General features: G+C 35.6%; 3 protein-coding genes across 6 annotated transcripts; 1 reads left to right on the top strand and 2 right to left on the bottom strand.

The window, feature by feature from the left end:
• Nucleotides 1-100: 100 nt before the first annotated feature.
• LOC109016481 (cytochrome c oxidase subunit 5b-2, mitochondrial-like) lies at nucleotides 101-2,887 on the bottom strand. Its single transcript, XM_035682612.1, has 5 exons — nucleotides 2,816-2,887; nucleotides 2,240-2,296; nucleotides 1,218-1,284; nucleotides 1,032-1,111; nucleotides 101-357 (listed from the first exon to the last, which is right to left on the bottom strand). The coding sequence occupies exons 1-5, from the start codon at nucleotides 2,885-2,887 to the stop codon at nucleotides 298-300; spliced, it is 336 nt and encodes a 111-aa protein (XP_035538505.1). The 3' UTR covers nucleotides 101-297.
• Nucleotides 2,888-4,294: 1,407 nt separating this feature from the next.
• On the bottom strand, nucleotides 4,295-14,896 carry LOC109001815 (peptidyl-prolyl cis-trans isomerase CYP95). Of its 2 annotated transcripts, none has more exons than XM_018979255.2 (14): nucleotides 14,825-14,896; nucleotides 13,394-13,518; nucleotides 13,185-13,239; nucleotides 12,807-12,895; nucleotides 12,491-12,515; nucleotides 11,080-11,118; nucleotides 10,129-10,246; nucleotides 9,850-9,977; nucleotides 7,948-8,311; nucleotides 6,964-7,082; nucleotides 6,393-6,582; nucleotides 5,590-6,303; nucleotides 5,418-5,486; nucleotides 4,295-4,915 (listed from the first exon to the last, which is right to left on the bottom strand). In XM_018979255.2, the coding sequence occupies exons 2-14, from the start codon at nucleotides 13,478-13,480 to the stop codon at nucleotides 4,606-4,608; spliced, it is 2,307 nt and encodes a 768-aa protein (XP_018834800.1). In that variant the 5' UTR covers nucleotides 13,481-13,518; nucleotides 14,825-14,896; the 3' UTR covers nucleotides 4,295-4,605. The 2 variants fall into 2 exon arrangements, with proteins under 2 accessions (XP_018834800.1, XP_018834802.1); XM_018979257.2 differs by having other exon boundaries at nucleotides 6,393-6,570.
• A 3,256-nt stretch (nucleotides 14,897-18,152) lies between these two features.
• On the top strand, nucleotides 18,153-22,793 carry LOC109001811 (tRNA (cytosine(38)-C(5))-methyltransferase 2). Of its 3 annotated transcripts, XM_018979249.2 has the most exons (11): nucleotides 18,153-18,397; nucleotides 18,480-18,590; nucleotides 19,205-19,298; nucleotides 19,371-19,489; nucleotides 19,614-19,736; nucleotides 20,944-21,295; nucleotides 21,414-21,508; nucleotides 21,874-21,939; nucleotides 22,079-22,143; nucleotides 22,297-22,400; nucleotides 22,528-22,793. In XM_018979249.2, exons 1-10 carry the CDS (start codon nucleotides 18,323-18,325, stop codon nucleotides 22,376-22,378), a joined length of 1,182 nt encoding a protein of 393 aa, XP_018834794.1. In that variant the 5' UTR covers nucleotides 18,153-18,322; the 3' UTR covers nucleotides 22,379-22,400; nucleotides 22,528-22,793. The 3 variants fall into 3 exon arrangements, with proteins under 3 accessions (XP_018834794.1, XP_018834793.1, XP_018834795.1); XM_018979248.2 differs by having other exon boundaries at nucleotides 22,297-22,793; XM_018979250.2 differs by lacking the exons at nucleotides 22,079-22,143; nucleotides 22,297-22,400; nucleotides 22,528-22,793 and having other exon boundaries at nucleotides 21,843-21,927.
• The last annotated feature ends 164 nt before the right edge of the window (nucleotides 22,794-22,957 follow it).

Genomic DNA, 22,957 nt, shown 5'->3' with positions numbered 1-22,957 from the left:
AGCAGAGTAAGCAAAATCTGGTAGAACAGTCAATCTAAACCTCTTAAAGCGTAATGAGATATACCAACCACTCTACCAGAAACTGATAATTAAACGGGGCCGGGGCGTCGATGCTTCCAAGGGTCCATAGCATTGGAAAAACCTTCAATTCTTGGGAAAGAAAAGACAAGACTTCCTAGTTTGGAGCATTCTATTTAACACGCACGTTGGAGAAAGAAAAGACAACAAACTCATGCCAGCAGGCGAGGCGTACAACAAACCAAACAATAAATCCAAGACAAATTCTTCCAAGGTGGATCACTGGTGATCATCATATCCATGGCCATCGGTATGACCTCCAGGGCCAACCACTTCCTGCTAATTGGATTACTAAGGACAATTGTCCTATATGATATTTAGAAGATTTTTTAGATGATTTACATGAATATCTTAATAGTCTGAAATATACTGTGAATCATATTTATCGTGAAAGAAATGTTGTGGCTGATTTTCTAACTAAGTGTGGGGCTGAGGGCTTGAACTTCGACTAGTTTGAAAATCATACTTTGTCTAATCCATTGAGAAATCTTTTCCACATGGATAAACTGGGTATGCCCTACCTGATGGTCTCGTAAGGTTTTTTGCCTAATAAGTTTCGCTTGATTTGTTTGTCCTTTCTTGTGTGCTTATTTTTCTTGCAAGTTACCATATATTTGGTTGTTCTGATTTAGGTTAAGTATCTTTCTTTTGGCCATGTACCTGGAACATATGAATTTAATGATTTTGATGTCTAGGTTTTGTATTTCATAGATTAAATGTATCTCCCAAATGTCCTATTTATAACAATGGTTTTTTTCCACCACAAGTTAGGGTAATCAATAAAATTAAAGTATCGTCATCTTTATATGTATATATATATAAACACTTCCCGCTTAAAAAACAGAAAACAGTGAAGCTTCTTGTATTACTTCAAAAATAACCACAGTAAGATAAGATGTACAGTAAAAAATAAAAAATAAATAACAACTACAATGGAAATTGGAATAAATTACCATGAAATGTTGCGAACAGATGGGGCATTCATGTGGCTTGCCTTTCTCCAACCAAAACCACACAACATCATGCTCATCTCCTGTGAAATTCATACAAATTTCAAAACACTGTCAAGAACTAAAGTAAAGGAATTCTGCTATTGCATTAATAAGGGGGAGAATTGGATAAATGAGAAGAATGTCCACCTCGCTCACCACCAGGGCATCTGACTATTCTTTTGTCAAAGACAGACTTGATGACAGCAAGTGGTTCCTACGAGCAAAAAACATTACAGAAACTAGGCATTTGAGGACATCTTTCAATCTCTCTAACCCCTAGGGGTTGGCTCAACTAGTAAAGGCCTTGGGTTTGAGAGTATGCTCCCTCATGTCTAAGATTCAAATTCCTTTAGGTGTAAATAATCTCTAGGGGCCATCAGACTAAGAGATTTTTTCCTTGAATTACCCAATGTGCACTTACGGAAAACTCTTTGCCGAGGGTCTGTGCACCTCCGGGATTAGTCGGAACACTGTTCCTAGACACCGAGTGCCAAATAAAAAAAAATATATATATTTCAATTTCTATAAACCCAGATTAGTTTTTTTTTTTTTTTTATGACAAAAAGAACAATCTAGATTATGCCAACTACAGTACCATAATCTCTATAAATCCAGATCATTAGCTCAATTGATTCCCAAACCAGGAATTACACATGTAGAACATTCCGCATGTTGATTCAATTGCGTATATGTTATTGTTCGCCGTGCTATTGTACATACAATAATTCATACAAAAACACAACAATTCCAACTAACAGAGACTTAAGAGAGAGAATAATATTTGCAAAAGGTAATGAAAAATGAATCCAGAAAAACTGCAGGAACATACCATTTTTTTTATCGGTAAAACTGTAGCAACATACTTCAACAATCAAACATTACACAAAAGCCTCTATGCTGCCATTAATGATCGATTATAAACTCGTAAAAGCTACATGAATAAGTTATAGGTGATGTAGTCTCATTTCCCAATTAATCAAACTTGTTCCCAATCATGTCTCAATAATCAACAACAAAAAATAAAAATCTCATTCCAAACCGGTCAACGTGACATAAGAAGCATTGATCCGACACTGGAAAAGTACATCAAGAGCCGATTAAAAATCTACAGTTAAGTATTTAATGGCTCATTATAAACACCAAAGTAAAGATTTTTAAGCTCAGGCGACACAGATCTTAGTACCGAAAGGGCCGCTTGGATGATCGATTTCAAGAAAGTCAGCGCCCTGTATACAAAAAATAAGAACATAACATTGAAATACTGGACGAGATTAATCGATTAGAAAAGTAGAGATTCAAGCAAATAAATAAGCAACCTGAAGCACAACCTCAAGTTCCTCAAGTTACATCTTCGACATTTCTTTTCAAAATATCACCTAATGCAGACAAAAAAAAAAATGAAGGGCTAGGAATGAGAATTATCGAGCAAACTACTCCATTGGTTTATAAAATTAAGCGGCTATGGAGCGCCTTAGTCAGACACAAGCCAAATAACACACATGCACACTCCACAAATATCCCTTTTACCTACCTGTAAAAAATCCCTTTTACCAGTTGAAGTCACAAAACAGCCATGCAAATACAAATTTCCATCTCCTTATGTTAAAACCTTAAAACGGCACAACAGACCGGATGGAGAGAAATATCTATTTTCAGCCCATTGAAGTTGTTCAAACCTCAATTAGTGTAGTGTGAAGTCCCAGGCGGTGGTCCGATACAACTGTACGGCGTCGGTGTGTACATACATGACGTTGAGCAGTAAATAAATGTAGAGAAGATAAAGAAACAATGGCATCTAGATTTACGTGGTTCGACATAACGCTTACGTCTACGGGAGTTTTGAGAAAGGAAGAGTCCTCTATAATATGTTTATTTATAGTCTCTCATGGTCTTTCTTCCTTTCTGTACAATGGAGATCTCCTCACTCGTCTCCCTCCCGCGAGGTTGAAGAAGTTGAAGCATTTGAAGTCAAAGAAGTCCCCCCCCCTCCCCCCCCCCGCGGAAGTGATCTAGTCCCTTTTTCTTTAGAATCGGGCTACTCTGCAGCCCAGAGTAGCCCGCTCAACCTTACCGCTTTCAGCTTTTGAGTTTTTTTTTTTTCAATTTCCTTTTCACATTTTTTTAATATATTTAAATATTTTAAAAAAATAAAAAAATATATTTCAATATACTTAAAATCACTTTCTTAATCATTAAGGAAAAATAAAATAAAATAAATGTGGCAAGGTATACTTGAGCAGTACACTTAGATAGGCAAAACAGCTTTTCTCTTTTCTTTATCCTCTATCCCTTACCTACTTTGCATCCATTCACCTCTTCTTTATGTCACATTACCTTTCATTTGTGTCCCCTCTCATCTTTTCCTCCTAACACCTTTCCTAGCATTTTGTCCATTCTCTCTCTCTTCTTATTTCCCTCATTTGTTTTCTAGTGAGGCCTTTAGTTGAGTTAGACTTGGTTATTTGGGCATGTAATATTTTATCTCCCTGCTTTATATTTTTTCCATTGTATAAAAGAAGATGAGTTACCAAAAGCGATGAGCTAGACTTGGTTATTTGGGCCTGTAATATTTTATCCCTTCCACTTTATATTTTTTCCATTGTATAAAAGAAGATGAGTTACCAAAAGCAACGGGTGCGTGGGAAGAGAAAAGATTTAGAAATGGCAGAGTTACTAACAACACTGATGTGGAAGATGAAGATGAAGCTGGAGAGAAGGCAAGTGACCGAGCAATACTACACAATCTTCCAACCTCCACACACTACACTTTTTTAAAATTTTTAATATTTTTTTTAATTGATTTTTTTTAAACTAATTCAATTTTTCTATTCATTATTCATATACTAAATATTTGATAAAAGAAAAAAATAATAAAAATTAAAAAGTATGGTATGTGAAAGTTGTTTGAATAGTAAGATGTTGTATAGATTTTTTCCTTCATGAAAATGCATTCTGAATTTTCTCTTTGTCAGCCTATAACAACGTTTCTTTCCTCTGATAAATCCTCCATTTCAGAATTGTTTCCACATTTATAGCTGAATAATCCCTAGTTTCAACAATGTCAGCGTAAAGGTCAGATTAATTTTTTTTAGGTGAACAACAAGGTTAATTAGCTGACAGCTTAGAAGTAGCACACTTAGAATTAGGGGCTATCCCACTTCGGATAATTGAAGGTACGACATTTCTCTCTTCGCGTATTAAACAAGAAGTTATAACCCATGCCATGAATGCAACAGCAAGACGTTTCAAGGTCTTGAGGACCTCCATAACCTTGAAATGGCTTCAATGATAAGCTTTTCCCTCCTGAGCATCGAACGATCCGAGTTATACATATTATTCTCCATTTACCAAACATCCAGCAATGATAAAATTCTAAATAGCAGCATCACAGCTGAATATTTTACTAGCAACTATATAATCTAGCAACACCGGAAAACAGAAGTTCAGGGTCCAGCTAAAAAACGCAAGCCTCCAATCCATAAAAAGACAACATGAGTTCGTCAAGAACAATCAATGCCTTCACTGCTCTATGATTTCATCTTTCGGCCGAGTCAGGAGAACCATCTCCATAAGAAACCAGGCCCTTCTTCCCATCCAGACTGCCGGACGACGACCTTGACCTGTCTTTGCTAGCCTGCCTAGGAGATTGAGAGTCCAGGGAGGACTTCGATTCGGATGGGCTCCTGCTCCTAGAAAGTGATCTCTCAGCCCGCGGAGAGACACGAGATCTATAGGGCTCAACCGGCGAACGGCTGCGAATGGGGCTACGGCTGCGACTGTAACGCCGACTACGGTAGGGTGGGCTCCGTGATGCAGATCGTGTTCGACTCCTCCTGCTTCTGTATCTGCAAAAAGGCCAGGTAAACCATTCTATTAAAAAAACAGAGAGAACGACCAGAATAAACATGGTAGTGGGCTAGTGGTCGATTGCTAAGAAAGGGAGAGAGTTGGCCACGTTTGACTTCACTCAGCATTCTCTCCAAGGAATCCAGCTCATTCACCAACAAAGCAATCTCTACATAAAAACTGCATTGCTACTCCCTCCCCTTGTGCTTTCTAAAAAGGAAAATATTTAAGCCAAAAATAGATTGCACAAAAGTAAACCCACAAGATAACAGATTCCATGAAATCTCATCAATTAGTAGATTTACTTTGTGTAATCTCTGTGTCTAGCAGTTCTCTTTTAAAAGAACCACCCCCCCCCAAAAAAAAAAAAAAAAGAGAAGTAAATAGCGGCTCATAAATGAAGAAAAAACAGACTGTGTACAAGTAATAAAACTCATTAAAAAAGTAGTCAGTATTTTTGTAAGACAACTAGAAACTATATAAATGCCTTGGACCACAGACCTTGGAGGACTTCTCACTCTTGGTGGGCTTCGATACCGTCTAGGGGAATACCTTCTGTAACTTGAATATCTAGAAAAGCAGGGATGCACAATCAATCTTAGGAACTTATCCAGAAAACATTATATAATCATACTTTTGTAGGTTAAAGAATTCACAACTAGTTGCCACTTACCTGTCGCGGTCACCTCTACCACCATAACGATAAGACCTCACAGGAGATGCAGATGGGGTTCTGTACCGTCGTGCATAAGAGTACCGCTGACTAAAGCCACGCCCCCTTCTGATACGCTTGGGAGATCCATCTGGGGAAACACTTCTTGATAAACTCCTTCCTCGGTCAGGAGGTGACCTAGCTCTCCGTACAGGACTAGGGCTCCTGGAATAACTGCGACGATTATTTCGGATTGGTGCCCTAATAGGACTTCGGCTAATCCTCCTTGAAGGAGCCCTACCTGAGCTTCTGCTCGTGCTTCTTGGAGATTTAACTGGGCTTCCACTCATGCTTCTTCTAGAAACTCTAATAGGGCTTCTGCTAATTGCTTTTCTTGATGAGGTTCTCAGTGGACTCCTGCTTTGGCTTCTCGGCAATGGGGACCTCGCAGGGCTCTCACTCACACTTCTCTGAGACCGAGCTACCACTGGGCTCCTACTGATACTTCTCTCTTTCCTTCCACTTGCTGGACTTCTGCTGACACTTCTAGCAGGACTTCTCACAGGACTTCTGCTGATGCTCCTTGCTCGTCCAGGAGAGGGGCTTCTACTAAGACTACGACTCGGACTTCTGCTTATCTTCCGTTTTGGACTAGCGCTTGGGCTTCTGCTCAGACTCCTGGGACTAATACTCATACTCTTACTCATGGTCCTTTTAGGACTAATGCTTCGGCTCCTGCTCATCAACTTTGAATAAAATACCACATCTACAACAATCGATAAGCACAAAGAATAACTGAGGTGTGACAAGAATGGAAAGTAGACCTAGATTTTCCTGGGTGATCATCTACTACATCAGGTTGTCTATCTCTGCTCCTGTCAGAGTTAGCATCTGCTTCAATGCCATTGCTTCTCTTCTCTCCATTCTCTTTGGGGGATTTTCCCTCCCTCTTTTTACGATGGACGGAAGCAATTTCTTTCACGACAACCAAAGGAGGCTGGTCTGTAGCCGCATCTTATTACAAAAAAGCAGCACCGCATGAACAAAGGTGAGAAAAAATGATAACTTGAAAAAGAGAGGGAGACAGATCTCTCATGGACTAGGCATCTCATATACCTCACGTATTTTAAATGTAATATTTGAATATCCTAGAGTTCAAAAGTCTAGATTTGATATCTATTCCCAAACACCAGCGGATCATACTGATGTTTATACCAATGGGAGAATGTATATTTAAATTATCTTTTATCAATAACTACCCACAAAATTATCCCTTCTAGTTCCCTGTTGGGTTATATCTCATAATAGCCATCCAAGTAGAGAGAAATTAATTGAATGGATCTGGTAGAATGCAAAAATATGAGAAGATAAAGACACAATGGCATAAAGCATTACCAGTCTTCTGAGAACGGTCATTCCGCTTCTGATCTTTTCCAGGAACATCAATTCCATCACTATCAGAGCTACTTTCGCTTTCACTCCCGCTCTCAGTATCCGTGGTACTATCTGATGCTCTACAGAATAGAAAGGCAGAATTCAGCATCTTGTTCATCAGAAGATTATATACACAAAAAAAGGCATTGTCTAGTAAAAAAGCACCTATTCATTTTGTGAAAGGAAAAAATTGATTATCCACATAATATGGTGACCAAGAGATTGCCCATATGTATAACCAACTCCACATTGTGTATCCCTCACCCCTCACGCCACAAGTAAGATCAAGATATTTCCCATAACTACAGTATGCATAAACACAAATAAAGTAATATGAAAAACCCCCAACCACAAACCTATGCCCCCTTTTCTCCTCCCAACAAAAACTGTAAAAAGAACAAAAAGTACAACACTACAGGTCACTAAAAAGAACAGCTACAAAAGAAAATTGACTCGTCAACCAGAGCACACCAAACATGAATTATGTCACATAACTGAAGAAAACTATGAATGAAAACTAGGCACACAAATAGTACAAGAGAGATAGTAGACAGAACCATGTATATACCACTAACGCGCATAGGCATGTTGCCTGTCATCAAGAATTTCACAATGCCTAGCATATACAATAAGCAACAAAGCATGCTGCGCCACGGGGAAAAAAGAGAGATAAAAGATAACATGTATCTTTTTTATACAAGTAAAACCAAAAAGCTTTTTTACTGGTATGTACACACAAATTCAGTGAGTTTTCAAACTGTCACCCTGCCCGTGGCATGGGTTCTCATGTGGGAGGAAATGACAACTGAGCCAGAGTGCACTAGCTAGAAAACAAAACAGCACTTTGAAAAACAACGAGAAGAAGCACACATGTAACAACTAGAATAAAATCAAGAACAAACAATACAAAGATGTTTTAAAAGTTTAGGATATTATGCACAACACCTTCTTGCTCTGCGCTTGGATCTCTTATCGCGCTTCCTTCGCCTTTTGTCACGACGTTTGTCACTTCTTTTCCCCCGTCTATGTTTGTCTCTTTTAGATGATCGCTTTCTCTTCTTTCGCCTGTCATCACTTGAAGAACTAGTGTAAGAGGAAGACGACAAATACAAGTCAGAATCACTATCCGATTCAGATGATTCCAACTCAGTATCTGAGGAACTCTGTGTGTCGGATGAATAGTATCTTCTTCTTCTTTTCCTTCTATCCCTAGAGGATTTCTTGTGCTTTCCCCTTCGCCGTGCTTCATGATTATTTGCATCAGAAGACGCATCTTTTCCTATTTTAAATTTATTGGCTTTTTTCCTGCCTGCACAGAGTAAACAAAACATATACAAAAGAGAATAACTCACAAACTAGAGCAGATAAGCACTGAAAGTAGAAAAAATATTCCATACAGCACACTTCAAAACCTAGGGCTATCCCATAATCTCAGTACAGTTTATCTTACACAGGTCTATCCATTAAACATTACCTAACAAACTCCAATAACCCATTGCCACGTAGAGCCCACAAATGCAAAGAAATACACTGCGATACAGAGGAACAAAAGAAAAACTCTACCCTTCTCCCTCTCTCCCTCGAGCCCTCCTCAGAATAAAAGAAAAGTTCTCTTCCTCTCTTCCTTGAGCCCCCCATTGAGCGATTTCAGAATCCTCTCAACCAATGTTACATCTGATGCACAGCAAAGACCCAACACCTCCAAATAGCTTTTCTTCAAGTTTTCAGCCATATTTCTATCTGTTACTTCCAGAGAAAGAAGAAGAGGAGGAGGAGGAGGAGAATATACTAGTCTGGTACTGAACTAACAAATTGAACCAAAAACAAAAAAGAAAAAAGAAAAACAGAGACAGAGAGGGGTTGAAGAATGAGTATTCGACAAAAGAGTTACTCATTTGAAAAATCCAAGATTAGTAATAAAACTAAATAATTTGTTCCATGTTTTACAGGAGACGACTGAGATATGCGTTTTACGGAAATTAAAACCCGCAAAAAGTATTGATACTGGTAGGTGGGACTAGAGGAAGAAAAATTACAGCTTTAAGGGGAAAAATTACAGATTAGTATTGATACTGCTTTCAGTTTTTGTCATTTTGGAACAACCAGTCCTCCCACATTAACTTCTTGACGTGTCGTAAAAGAGCAGAGCCGAATCCAGAGAATCGCCATGAACAGCTTCGCCAACAAGGTAGCAGTGGTGGGAAGTGAAAGTGAGCATTTCGAACCAACTCTCTCGTTTACATTAATATGAAGGGATGGTCTGCAGATTAGGAATAATGGATTGGCAGGCTTACAGATTTGCGAAGCAGTGCTTGGCGGCTGTGAACTGGGGGACGGTGAAAGATCAGATTATTAGCTTCCAAGCAAAAATGGAGGAAAATAAGAGACAACAAATAACCACACGATTGTTGTTACAACAAATAGCTTCCGTGCAGCGATTGGGGTTGTTTTCCGTCGAAGGCAGGGCGGGGTTGTCGAAGTGGAAGGGGGGTTTGAATCTGTCAGATGTTATTATGTGTGCAGGTGTAAACTACATTTGTGTGAGATACTGATGTGGCAATTTTGTATTGGTGTCCATTAAACTCCATATATCGGATTGTCCTGCCTGAAGAGGGACTGATCTCGGAAACCTTAATCACTAGCGCACACCCCCCCCCCCTTTCCAAATCTGCCCCAAACAAACTAAAAATTTTCTAGCGTTCAAATGATAGTTTTGAACATATATCCCTTTTCGTTCAAGGAAAAGTTTAATCCTCTGCAAGGGACTCTCATTTTGTAACAGGAGTAATTACTTCATCTACAACTGTTATAGATAAAAATTAGATGGTGTAGCTATATGACTCTTACTCTCACTAAATTCACCGCAGTTGATGATTTTAACAGTCACAGTTGGCCTCCCATCTTCATCACCCGCATTTTCAATTTTCCTCAGTACTTCATGTCCATAAACAAGTTTCCCGAAGACAACATGCTTCCTGTCAATATAATAACAGATCTAAATCTTATTTGAAAAGAAAAAGACAGATCTATATGGGCTATAGAACATGAAAAAGAGAGTACACACGAGAAGCAACTTATAAGATGAATAGAAATACCTTTAAGACAACATAAATTACATAAACTAACCTGTCCAGATGATGATCAGCCTCAAAGGTTATAATAAAATGAGAGCCTAAAGTATCTCGATCAGCAATTGCCATTGACAAAAGACCGGGTCCATCATGCTTTAGGGTGGGCGACTCATCTGAAACAACAAACCAAACCAATTGTCACTTAGCACAATCACTAGACCAAAAAATATGATGGCTTGCATTGTAAGTCCACAAATACAGAGAACCAACATATACAAATAAAGAGAACCAAAATATACAACGCATCCAGATGGTTCATCAATTTGCACATGCCAAGATTGGTTATATGCAGAACTCATCTGCAGCACCTTCTCTGCCCAATATACAACATATTGAGGGAAAAACATATTGCGTCATGTGCACAAGAGAACTTATCCATCGCATATTAACACAAATGAATCCATGCAATAGAGAATGACAAAGAATAGAAAAGAGTAATGGAGATGCGTTCATTGGATATCCTAAGAGACCATATGAAACAAAATTACTCCCAACCCAACATGTAGGCCCAAAAATAAATTTAAAAAAAAAACAATGTAAGCCCAGAATCTAATAAATTAGTATGCAACTATGCAAATTAAAAAGAACTTGCCATGTAGCAGGACAACCAAGCATTTTACAATTAAACCTGACTATAAAGAGTGAATGCATTACTTATCAACTTTACAAATATTGAACTAATTTTTTTTATAGGTATAAATATTGAACTAATTAAATAAAGTTATAATTTGATCCTAATTGTGGGCCATTATGAGGAAAAATCCAACAGAATATTAAATTTATAAAAATTTACCAGGTTCAGGTAGCCATAAATGTATATTATATATATTCAAAATAATTTCTGAAGTGTTCTTTCAAAGTTCCCACTTTCCAAACAATCCTATCCATAATTTTGGGCAATATATAAAGTTTGAGATTTTTTTTAAGATAGGTATAGTGCTCTAACCTGGAAACTCTTCCCCGTATATACTTTCTCCACTTGTACCTAAGAAAAATAGAGAAATATAACTCAAGAGCCAGTAACAAAAAAATCTCATATGTGCACATTTGAACTACATATTACAAACAGCATTTGTATTAACTATTGGGTCACATCTTCTGTCATTTCTTCACAGAGATAGAGGGCATTCCTAAAATATTGCTCACTTTGGGTTAATTTACAAATTGGTAAGAACATGGAAACTGAAAACATAAATCTCACCCACTTCAAGCAAATCAATATAAAAGATTGTCAAAAGGGCGACAAAACACCTTCCCCGAAATCCGTTCAGAATATAACCCTCTTCCTTTCTTTCTTTTTTATCTGTGGCCGCCCCATGCCATTTGGGCCCAACGGGAAGAGGGGAACCAAAACCAAAAGCATTTGCATTTGCAATAAAAAGTAATAAACTCATTATCATGTATTTGGATTTTTTTAAGATACCAAAATAATATAAAAAGAGCAACAAGGGCCCACTCCAAGTACACAGGTAGTATATAAGGTGAGGGAGAACAATAATTTAGAAAGTTTACAGTGGATGAGAAGCACATGTTGGTTGGAGTCTACCCACCATCACTGCCATTCTACCCTACAGGAAGAATGTAACTTGAGCACGACTGATGATTCTATGTCTTCATACCAGTAACCTAGAGTCAACTTTCAACCCTTTAGCTTCAAATACAACTATTCTTACTATAGGCCATAACAAATACAACCAGCAATCCAATAAAATTCAACAAATTGGGAGCAGAAAAATTACAAAATTGGTTGTCAAAAAGGGTCACATTAAAAAGGCAGAAGCAAGTACAACCATAGCATAATTTACATTCATAGCTCCCTATATACATTGTTGGAAATTTGAAACATGAGCACTAATAGTTATCCAACACAAAGCTATTGGTCCAAACAACTCCATTGACTTTGCAGATAAAGCATCATGTCTAACACCATTTGTGATAAGATCTACTACTACTATCTAGTATATCAATACAAAGTTTGTCAGAATATTACTTAACAAAACCAGTTCGACAAGGCATAATAAAAAACACTTGAAGCTAGGAGCCGAGAAAAGAATCAAGATGATAAAAAAAACAACCAGGAGAAGCAAAACGAAATTAAAATTTACAGAAGCAGCAACCACACAACGGATACCATGGATTATTATCCCTAAAAAAGAATTATTTTTAATCTAATAATCTATTTTAGGCTCAATACATCATTGCATTGAGTGCAATACAGCTCTTCTTGAGTCGCATGCCATTTTACCAACAGTTCACCATCCTCTTAACATATTTGGAGTACCCTTTAACATATATGAGGTTCCACATCATCAAGATGAAAATGTATGAAAGAAAATGGCTTCAACATTTATGCATACCATCTCGTTTGACAAAATCGCCACCCTGCAAAATATAGACCAGAATTAATGCGGTGAAAAACAGAAAGACTCTGTGCAAAAGTGGGTTGGGCACGGGTAAGCTTAGTAAAATCTTGAGGATTGACAACTTGGTAAATTCAACCTTAAAACTATATCACAAGAAAAGCAGTCGTGACCATCAGCCCTGTATCCTACAGCATAAACAAGGGTAACTGACTAAAATACAGACCACTTCTAAGTCATGCTCAACCAGAAACTTTGCACAGAAGCCAAATCTAAAGAAGAAATATCAAAATGTAAAATATAAATAACATACCTGTGCAAAGGAACCCTTTAGAATGTGATGGAAAAAGGATCCCTTGTAGGTCAGTGGTCTTCCACTCTTAGGGCCAATCCCCTTTTCCCCTGAAAATGCATAGAAATATCATACAAACTTGAAAATACCCAATGATAAAAAATTAATTCCTGAATGGGCAAGGGGAAAAAGAGGAAAGAGAAATATCATGCAAATATGGGAAGCTATATACCTACATGAGTGTACAACAATTTTCGTGTCAAGGAGAAAATAAGACCAGAGTGGCAATTAATGATTATGGTGCTACATTAACTATGCAGGTAAGAAATAAGATAATGTACCAACTAGAGGGATGATGAAGTAATAAAATTCCATAAGTAAACATGAATGCATTATTACCTGTACAAAGTGCACGAAAATTTTCTGCAGTCTTAGGAGCAACGTCAGGGAAAAGCTGTAAGACCAAAGATCCCCAATAAGTATATTTACTATCCATTAATCACACTACAACAGCAAGAGAAGTGAGCAGAAAATACTGTAGAACGCTTAGATTTATATGAAACTGATATTAATAATACCGCAAAATATGAAACTAATTCTAATAATACCTCAAAAACCATTCTTTCAGCAGGATCCCCATCAACGGACACATCCATAAAAACCAATGGGCTCTTCTTCTTTGCCATTTTCTTCATTTTTTAGTATCAAAACTCAGGCCAGCATAACCATTTGTCTGATGGAATGCATGTACATCTATTGTCAGTCACTAACAACCATGTTACTAGAAACAATAAACCAATAGGACCTCCCGAAGTGAGAAGTTTATGAGACTGAACTTTCACAAACTAAGTTTTCCATGTATCTTAAATTCAACTCAAGTCACACAGACACTATCTGTTTGACAATACATGCCATGATTAAGGAAATGTCAAGAATACATGCCAAAATGAGGGGTCTAGGGCAGCAGCAGGGGAAATCCCACTTTCTAAGAGAGAATCTCTTAGAACATAACAGATTTTCAATTCGTGTTCAAGTTACCATTGAAACATTTTTCAAACTTAATAGAGCTTAACTCTGCATCCACAATCCCCCAATTTACCAAACTCTTGTTGTTAAACAAACCACATATTTGCATGAGGACGGTAACCTCATGTATTACAGGACAGGAAGAGAAAAAATGAAAAGAAAGCTAGGTTCGTGTACCAGTTGAAAAAAACCCAATTAGCAACTCAAAACAGCACGTATTCGACAAGCAGTGAGTATATAATTCTCAAAAATTGATCACATGAGAATTTCAACTACAAGTCAGATATTTGGTAACAAACACAGAATTTTTCGTAGCCTCCTGCAGCATGAGAACCCCAAAAGCCAAAAAATCTAGTGCCCTGGCAATAATAAACAAATCAACAATTGGGTACTAAGCTAATCCCTTCGAAAAAATAAGCTAGTCCACATTCTTTTAATTTTACGACTGGCATAGACCCAATCCTAACCGTCCCAACTATAGCCAGATTTTTGTTAACAAACTTGTGAAAAGAAAACATAAATGGCCCAAGAAGGCAAGAACCCTTCCATTGGAGTCACAATAAGCCAACACAACTTGAAATGTATCTAGAATACGTGGTTAATCAGATTGCGAAGCGAAAACACATTTAACCTAAGAAGCCTTCGACTGGATACACAATAATCCGAATCAACTTGAGATGCAGTCACTATACGGGGGGGTTAAGCTAAAGACCTTAAACCCTGGCGGAAATTTTCACAAAACCTAGGGTAAACACGTGAAATGGAAGTGAATGAGAACTAAGACATCAAACCGAACCGAAATTACATTCCGATACCATTCGCTCTGTGATTAAAAGATATACATGTGCAAAATTTGAATAAGGTAATACTTCAAGAAACAAAAGAAAAACAAGGGGTTTGGGTAGAAGATTAAACGCCACCGATCAAACTCATGAGCTCGAAAAAGTAAAAAATAAAATTAATATAATTTTAGACGCCAAAGATGAAGAGCTCAGGGAAACCCTAAAGAGCACCTGAGAGACGCAGAACCACAGAAACGTGACGACAAGATTAGCGAGAGAACGCTCGCTGATAGTAAAACCTAGGCTTTTATATATGAGGAGCCTCGCTGCTTGTGCTGGATCCCTGAAGTTACTAGACTATCCCTGGTCTTCCCTGGAGTTGGGGCGGAGGGACGCCAAATGACGATAACGTCCCCGGACTGGACTTTAAAAAAAAATAAAAATACGGGTGTATTTTAAATAAAGAGTATTTTTATAAAATAATGATATTAGTGCAATTTTATTTTATAAAATATCACATTTAGAGCATGTTTGGACACTTAAGTATCTCATAATTATGTGAATAGTAGTAAAATAATTTGAATTAATATGTTTTATTAGATTTTAACAAATAAATTATGAAAAGTTGAATAAAAAAATATAACAACTATGTATGCAGTCACTTTTACGTATTTCTTGTGCACTTCGTTGATGTAATTGGTTGCGTCACTTTTTTTATTAATATAAAATAGTCTCATTTGTTTTCACAACTCTTCATAATTTCTTTCAGCTCAATTCATCTCATCTCATCTAATCATTACAATTATGGGTGTAATCGGTTCGGTTTTAGACAAAATTTAGGACCGATTTTGCATTTTTGAAAATCGATTACGCACTAGTTATCCTCCTAAGTTGGTACCTCCAGTTTTACCAGTTCAGTTCAATTTTTTGATTTTAACAGTATTAGTATTATGGATACTAATATACATTAGTATATTAATTAATTAAAGTGAAATAAAATTAATATATTAATGTACCTTAGTATTACTAATATATTGTGTATTTATCAAACGGAATATGTTGATAATTTATTAGACCATCAAATATTATTAATATATATATTATGTTTAAAGTATATAATCAAATAAATTTTTATGTCTAAGATTAAAATTTTATGTTATAAATTATAATGACATTATCTTATATATAATTATAATTTATATTATATATATAATAATATAATTTATAATTATATATAATATTAAAAAATATAATTTAAAATATATAATATAGTGTACCAGTCCAGCCCCGTCCCAAAAAGCATGGAACCGGACCTATACAGGCCAATTTTGGAATTAAGGAAACCGGTTTTGGATAGGATCAGGGGTGATAAACGGTCCGGTCAGACCGAACGGACCAACCGTTTCGGTCCGGATTGGACCGGACCGAGATTGAGACCGGTCCATATTTTTTAGGATTGAAAAATTTCGGTCCGGTCCACGGTTCAAGATTTTTTCGAACCAGACCAGACCGAATGAAAAAAAAAAAAAAAAAAATTACATATATTATTTATATAATAATTGTATAATTAACAATATAAAATTTTAAATATATTATTAATACTTATTAATATTCTATAAATTAACAATATTTTATATATTTTTTCATATAACCTATCACTATTAACAATATAAAATTTTAAATATGTTATTAACATTTGTTAATATTTTATGAATTAACTAATATATAATATAAATTAGTTAATTATACAGTAATTATATAAATTAATAATATAATTTTCATCTAATTTATTATCACCGACCATATAAAATATTTTTTTATTGAATTTACTACATAATCTACATCAATAAGTCACTTAATTTAATTTAGTATTTTAAATAATTTTTTTATTAATTATTTTAAAAAAATTAGACAGGACAGAATGGACTGACCAGATCGGACCAGACAAGACCGATAGCTTATGGGTGTTCGGTTTGGTCCAGTCCAGAAAAATGATGGACCGAAAATACTCGGTCCATCACCGGATCGGACCATTTGTACCCCTAGATAGGACCAGTCCAAAACTGGATTGGTTCGAGCCGGTCTAGGCCGATTTCCAATTAATTTTTACACTCTTAATTACAAATTTTTTAAATTTTCACACAAAATAAAATAAACAATTCAATTTTTTTAAATCTCAAAATAAAAATAATATTAAAAATATATATTTTAATAATATTTTATTCAATTTTTTATTTTAATTTCAACTCATCTCTTATTTAAATAATTATGTGATTTATAATATTTTTGTCAATTATGCTATATATTATCACTTTTACGAATTCATTGCGCACTCAAAACTAGGGCTGCAAACTGTCCGGTCCGGTCCAACAATGGACCGAAAATTTTCGGTCCATTATTTTTCTGGACCGGACCGGTCCGGTCCAGTCGGTCCGCCCTTTTTTTTTTTTTAAATAATTAATAAAAAAAATTATTTAAAATACTAAATTAAATTAAGTGACTTATTAATGTGGATTATGTAACAAACTTAATAAAAAAATATTTTATATGGTCAATGATAATAAATTATATGAAAATTATATTATTAATTTATATAATTACTATATAATTAACTAATTGATATTATATATTTATTAATTCATAGAATATTAACAAGTGTTAATAGTATATTTAAAATTTTATATTGTTAATAGTGATAGGTTAAATGAAGATATATATAAAATATTGTTAATTTATAGAATATTAACAAGTATTAATAATATATTTAAAAATTTATATTGTTAATTATATAATTATTATATATAAAATATATATAAATTTTTTTTTTTTTTAATTTTTCATTCGGTCCGATTTGGTCCGAAAAAATCTTGGACCGTGGACCGGACCGAATGATTTCGATCCTCTAAAATATGGAGTCTCGGTCCGGACCGAAACGGTCGGTCCGGTCGGTCCGACCGGACCGTTAATCACCCCTACTCAAAACTCAGCAGAGGCCATGGGCTTTTACGTCCTACAAATCCCACGTAACGCCAAGCAGAGGCCATGGGCTTTTACGTACTAACAGCAAATAAATATAAATGGAGAAGATAAAGCAACTGGGCTTATTAACACAAATCTAGTCCATTACAATAAAACTAAGTAAATAAAACATTAGCCATCCGAGCCCACAGAAGTCACTGAGCCCAGCCCATTCTCAATATAAGTAATTTAATTTATATATGATATAAAAATTAAAAATTAAATAAAATATTTTTAAAATATTTTTTTTATTTTATTTTAAAATTTTTAAAAATTAAATTATTTATAATATTTTATATAAAAATATGAAAAAATTATAATGATTATATAAAATAAAATAAGATGAGATGAAAAACTTATCTTTGAGATGAGATGAATGGAAATTAAAATTAAAGTTAAATAAAATATTATTAAAATTTATATTTTTAATATTACTTTATTTTAAAATTTAAAAAATTAAATTATTTATTTTATTTTATGTAAAAATTTTAAAAAGTTAATTGAGATGAAATAAAAGAACTTGCGAAAACAAATTAGGCAAGCATGCATCTCCTCTGTCCCGAAATCCTGGTAAACCGAACCGTGACAAAAACCTAGTGATTGGAACCGCCGTTATTTCACCGCTCAACCAAATCGAATAAGCTACTGCTTTATCGCCCCGTCTTGCATGAGAAAAACAACCCCCTTTGTCGCAGACAACAACCCAATCCCATGGCGGAGGGTTCTCTCAAGCAAGTAGACAAGCCCTGGAGAGTTCTCGAATTCTACAGCGGTATTGGGGGCCTGGTAATATAGATTCTCAACCTAAACTTTTATTCTCTCGCTGTATGTGTGTGTTTTGAAATTAATCTGTTTATGGTTTGGTTAGAGGTACTCGCTAATGAAGTCGGGTGTAAATGCAAAAGTAGTAGACGCGTTCGATATAAATGACAAAGCTAACGATGTTTACGAGCTCAATTTTGGCCACCGTCCCCATCAGGTTTGCTCTTTCAGAAAAATAGTTTATGCTGATTGTTTTGCTTTCATAAGTAGGATGATGGGGTCAAGTTTTAATACCGGTACACCCAGCTTACTGTGTAACATTTTCAAAGTAAAAACTCTTTCCATTTTAACTCTCATCTCACCAGTTAACAAGGACAACCGCAACTTTTTGCTACTGAATTATTTGCTTGAATGTTCACCTTGATTATACTCATGGAGGTTAATGTAGTTTTTCACTCTATGCAAACTTTAGGTTGGCCACATATTGTCCCCGGTTAACTTTGATATTTCTTCAGTACCCAATTTTGAATATTTGGCATTGGGTTTTCGAAAATGGATTTTGCTATTTGAAAAATGAAACATTTTGGGTGTTCATCTTTAAGCTGCTCAAGAAAGGCTAGTTTGTTACTACTCATATTGTCCCTGGTTAAAATATTAGTTTGTATTTGTGCTTTAAGCTGCTCAAAACGAGGATTTCTTCTTGGTCCAAAGTCTGGACCTTGCCTTTAAGCTACTCCTTTTTTCAAATTGATGGGGTTTGGACTTTCACTTGCCGAGACAAAGTTTTCTGAAGTAACAGAGTTTGTCTTGTAAATATGTTGATCGGCACAGGGTAATATTCAGAGCTTGACTGCTGCTGATCTCGACAGCTATGGGGCACACGCGTGGCTTCTTTCTCCTCCCTGTCAACCTTACACTCGGCAAGGTAAATCATTGCTATATTTTATCGATAATTTTGTTAATTGCTCAATAGTTTCAGCAAGCATCTTATGATTAGGTCTCCAAAAGGATTCTGGTGATGCTAGGGCATTCTCTTTTCTCAAGATTCTTGAACTTATTCCGCACACTTCAAAGCCTCCGAATATGTTACTAGTGGAAAATGTTGTTGGATTTGAGGTTTGTTCTTTGTATTTCTGCTCATCACCTGAAGTTAAATTTCTTCACTTGGTGATAGACATATGTCCTTTTCTGTTGAAGATTTTATTTTTCCTTATGCTGACCTTTTTTGCCTTCTTTGCAGACATCTGATACACATACAAAAATGATTGATATATTGGCAAAAACAAACTATGTTGTACAGGAGTTTATATTGAGCCCATTACAATTTGGTGTCCCATATTCCAGGCCACGATATTTTTGCCTGGTATCCTATATCTCTTTCTCTCTTCATTTGAATTGCTATTAGTAGATTTTTTTGCTCGTTATTATTTTCACCTTGCTTCCTTTGTGTCTCATGTGGTGTATTATCAATGCTTTAATAATAAGGAGCGCACTATGGAAGAAATCTGGAAATTCTTTATTTTTTCTTTATTGCAATGGTTTTCTGTTTTAGGGCTTGATGGAGCTTTAGCTCTTGATTTTCTGTCTTCTTTTTCCCCTTCTTAGAATGTAATTAGGTGTTTTCTTTTGTATACTTTCTGTGTACATGGGCTTCGCCTATTACATTTGTTGAATAAAATTTCTTTTTACTTAAAAAAAAAAATATATATATTTTCACCTTGCTTCTAAAAAATACTCTCCTAGACTGTGGAGCAGATGAATTTAGTGGGTTTTTAACGCCCAGTGAATTGAGCTGAGGTTTATCTATTTTTAAAACCATTGAACTTCATAAGGGGCCTTTTTCTGGTGCTGTGGTAAGGTTTCGGGCTACTAAGTGTGTGTGTGTGTGTGGATACATGAGAGTGGCCACTTCATGCGAAAATAACTTTTATTTAGTTTTGAACGAAATTGAGTTTCATTCTGACAGATAGATAATCAAATGATGAATTTGGTTTAGTTGGCTGGAGAGAATCAATACTTTGCCCCTAGGTATGATAGAATCTTAAAAATGGTATGCCTACTGCAACATGTATAGGCTTTGGTAAGTTGATTTTAGTTGGGGAAGTGAATTGCTAGATGCTTGCATTTCTAAGATTTACGATGTCTTCCTACGTATTTATTTTAAACATGGAGAGTGGATATAAAAGTCAAGTAATTGATTTCTGTTAAATTTTGTTTTTATTTTCAGAAAATAGTTATTGTACCAACTTTGTCAATATGATTGATATATTCTTTGGCCAGTCAAAAAATAAAAAATTCTTACTTAAAAGCCAAGGTAGAGGCACCTTTCCTCTTATTTTGTAAAGGTATTGAAGATGGGTCGTGATATGATTGTTATCTTTATCAATATTCAATGTGACTATTGAAGCTCCTGTTTCCCACTTCATGGTTGACTTACCATATTTATGGATAAGTATGTTGAAAAAAATATTGTAGAAGATTTTAGTTAACCAGGATTTTGAATCCGTGTGTTTTTTCATCTTCTCGAGATTCCTAATATAGTTGCATAATCAATCTTCTTTACTTTATAGGCAAAAAGGAGACCTTCATCTTTCCAAAGTCAACTTCTCAATAACAGGCTGCTTTTGTCTCCAAGCCCACTGTTTGGGCATCATGATAACACAGTGGCCAATGAACATGATCAATCAGAGGAGAGCTGGGACAAAGTGCTGCAGTCCTGTGAGCCAGTGGAGAAATTTCTTGAATTCGAGAATCATGGTGATCAAACAGGTACTGAATCTGGTTTCTTGGACAGCACCATTGTTCCTACAGATGCTTATGGATCCCTAGAGAAAAATGATAATGCGAATGGACATGATAGTAGCTCTTTAGGCCAGTACCTTGTTCCACTGAGCTTGATAGAGCGGTGGGGAAGTGTTATGGGTATCCTTAATTTCTTTTCGTAGTCATTATTGACACCTTCTGTTTCCTATGTCATTATTCATAAACCAAATTTGTTCTCTCTCCCTCTTTGTCTAACTATATCCTTAAAAGACTTCAGATATTGTCTATCCTGATTCAAAGCGTTGCTGTTGTTTTACTAAAAGTTACTATCGATATGTGAAAGGGACTGGCTCTCTTTTGGCTACTGTCCAGGTAGGGTTTTATTGAATGTTATGGGTAGGTACATAACTACATAACCACACACTTGGAGTTGGGTCTACAAATAGAGCTAATAGGAGGTTGCCTAAGAAAAATGCTTTCAATAGTATTCTAAACACTTGCCAGGTCAAAACTTACTTTCAATAAAATGACTGTTTGGATCAAATTAGCTACTTTATGTCATATATTGGTATATATTAAAGGGCTCTGAATGAGTATGTTACACCTTATTATGTCTAGTTTGGGCAGGAAAATTCACACTTCTTGATTTTATCCTCTTGTTTTACTGTGGCCTTTTTAATAGTATTTTGTTATGGTTTTTCTGTAGCCATGACTTATATAAATTGGTGAACATGCAGCCAAAGAAGAAAGGTAAATCATCTCCGCTGAAAGAGCAATGCCTTAGATTTTTTACTCCTAGGGAGGTATGTGCATTATGCTTTGTGTGTGTGTGTGTGTGTTTGTTTCACTTTTGTTTTGGTTGTTTACCTTTTCCAATTTCATCTTTGCTAATTGTGAGAGATTCTCCCCCCCAACCCAACCCAACCCACACCCAACAATTAGGTTGCCAATCTACATTCATTTCCGGAAGACTTTCACTTTCCACAGCACATAAGCCTTAGACAACGGTACGTTATTCACGAATTTACTTCCGATGTGCCTTCTTTTACCCTTCTGATTCTTCTATTTATGAAAAATCAGCTACTACCTCTGAACATATCATTGTAGAAGAAGACTCTATTGGGCTAATATGTGAAATAATTCAGTTTCTTTTGCTGCAGGTATGCATTGCTGGGTAACAGTTTAAGCATAGCAGTGGTTTCTCCCTTAATCAGATATCTATTTGCCGAGCCATCTGTTTAAAAGATGCAGATTTTTCCATTTGGTGAGGCAATACCCATGCGTAACTTTCTAGATTGCAATGGGATCGACCTGATAATTAAGTATTGCCACTACTTTTGAAAATAGTTACAATCTAGGTATCAATCTAATATCCACCCCATATTGTCTAGGAGGTTCAAAAGCCTGTTAGTGATTCAAGATGTTGCCAGTGTTTTAAGACAAAACTAATGTTGAGGATAAGTTGCACATACACACGTTCAAAATGCTGTAGAAGACAGGTGATTCGGTCAAGTCTCATATTAGAGAACAGTTCCTGAAGACAAGCAAGATGCGGTATCAAATGTCTTTTTTGTATTGTTCAGTGACATGCATGTCTGTATGGCAAACTACTATGGCTCGTTTGAATAGTGATATGAGATGAGATAATTTTAGATCAGTTAAATAAAATATTATTATAATATTATTTTTTAATATTATTATTATTTTGTAATTTGAAAAAGTTGAATTGTTTATTATATTTTGTATGAAAATTTGAAAAAATTATAATAATAAGATGAGATGAAAGGAGACGATTTTTGAATTCAAACGAGCCCTCAATCT

The sequence above is a fragment of the Juglans regia genome, chromosome 11 (genome assembly GCF_001411555.2).
Source record: "Juglans regia cultivar Chandler chromosome 11, Walnut 2.0, whole genome shotgun sequence".
Lineage (NCBI taxonomy): Eukaryota > Viridiplantae > Streptophyta > Magnoliopsida > Fagales > Juglandaceae > Juglans > Juglans regia.
The sequence above is the reverse complement of the archived record's forward strand: the minus strand, read 5'-3'. Positions and strand labels throughout refer to the sequence as shown.

Coding starts and splice junctions, on each gene's coding strand:
- LOC109001815 (XM_018979255.2), bottom strand. CDS start 13,480: ATGAAGAAAATGGCAAAGAAGAAGAGCCCATTGGTTTTTATGGATGTG. Junction 6,304..6,392: donor GATCACCCAGGAAAATCTAG/GTCTACTTTCCA, acceptor GTTGATGAGCAG/GAGCCGAAGCATTAGTCCTA. Junction 4,916..5,417: donor AGAGTGAGAAGTCCTCCAAG/GTCTGTGGTCCA, acceptor GCCTTTTTGCAG/ATACAGAAGCAGGAGGAGTC.
- LOC109016481 (XM_035682612.1), bottom strand. CDS start 2,887: ATGTCGAACCACGTAAATCTAGATGCCATTGTTTCTTTATCTTCTCTA. Junction 1,285..2,239: donor CTTTCGGTACTAAGATCTGT/GTCGCCTGAGCT, acceptor TTTTGCTCGTAG/GAACCACTTGCTGTCATCAA. Junction 1,112..1,217: donor ATGCCCTGGTGGTGAGCGAG/GTGGACATTCTT, acceptor TGAATTTCACAG/GAGATGAGCATGATGTTGTG.
- LOC109001811 (XM_018979249.2), top strand. CDS start 18,323: ATGGCGGAGGGTTCTCTCAAGCAAGTAGACAAGCCCTGGAGAGTTCTC. Junction 21,509..21,873: donor CTCTTTTGGCTACTGTCCAG/GTAGGGTTTTAT, acceptor GTGAACATGCAG/CCAAAGAAGAAAGGTAAATC. Junction 22,144..22,296: donor CACATAAGCCTTAGACAACG/GTACGTTATTCA, acceptor CTTTTGCTGCAG/GTATGCATTGCTGGGTAACA.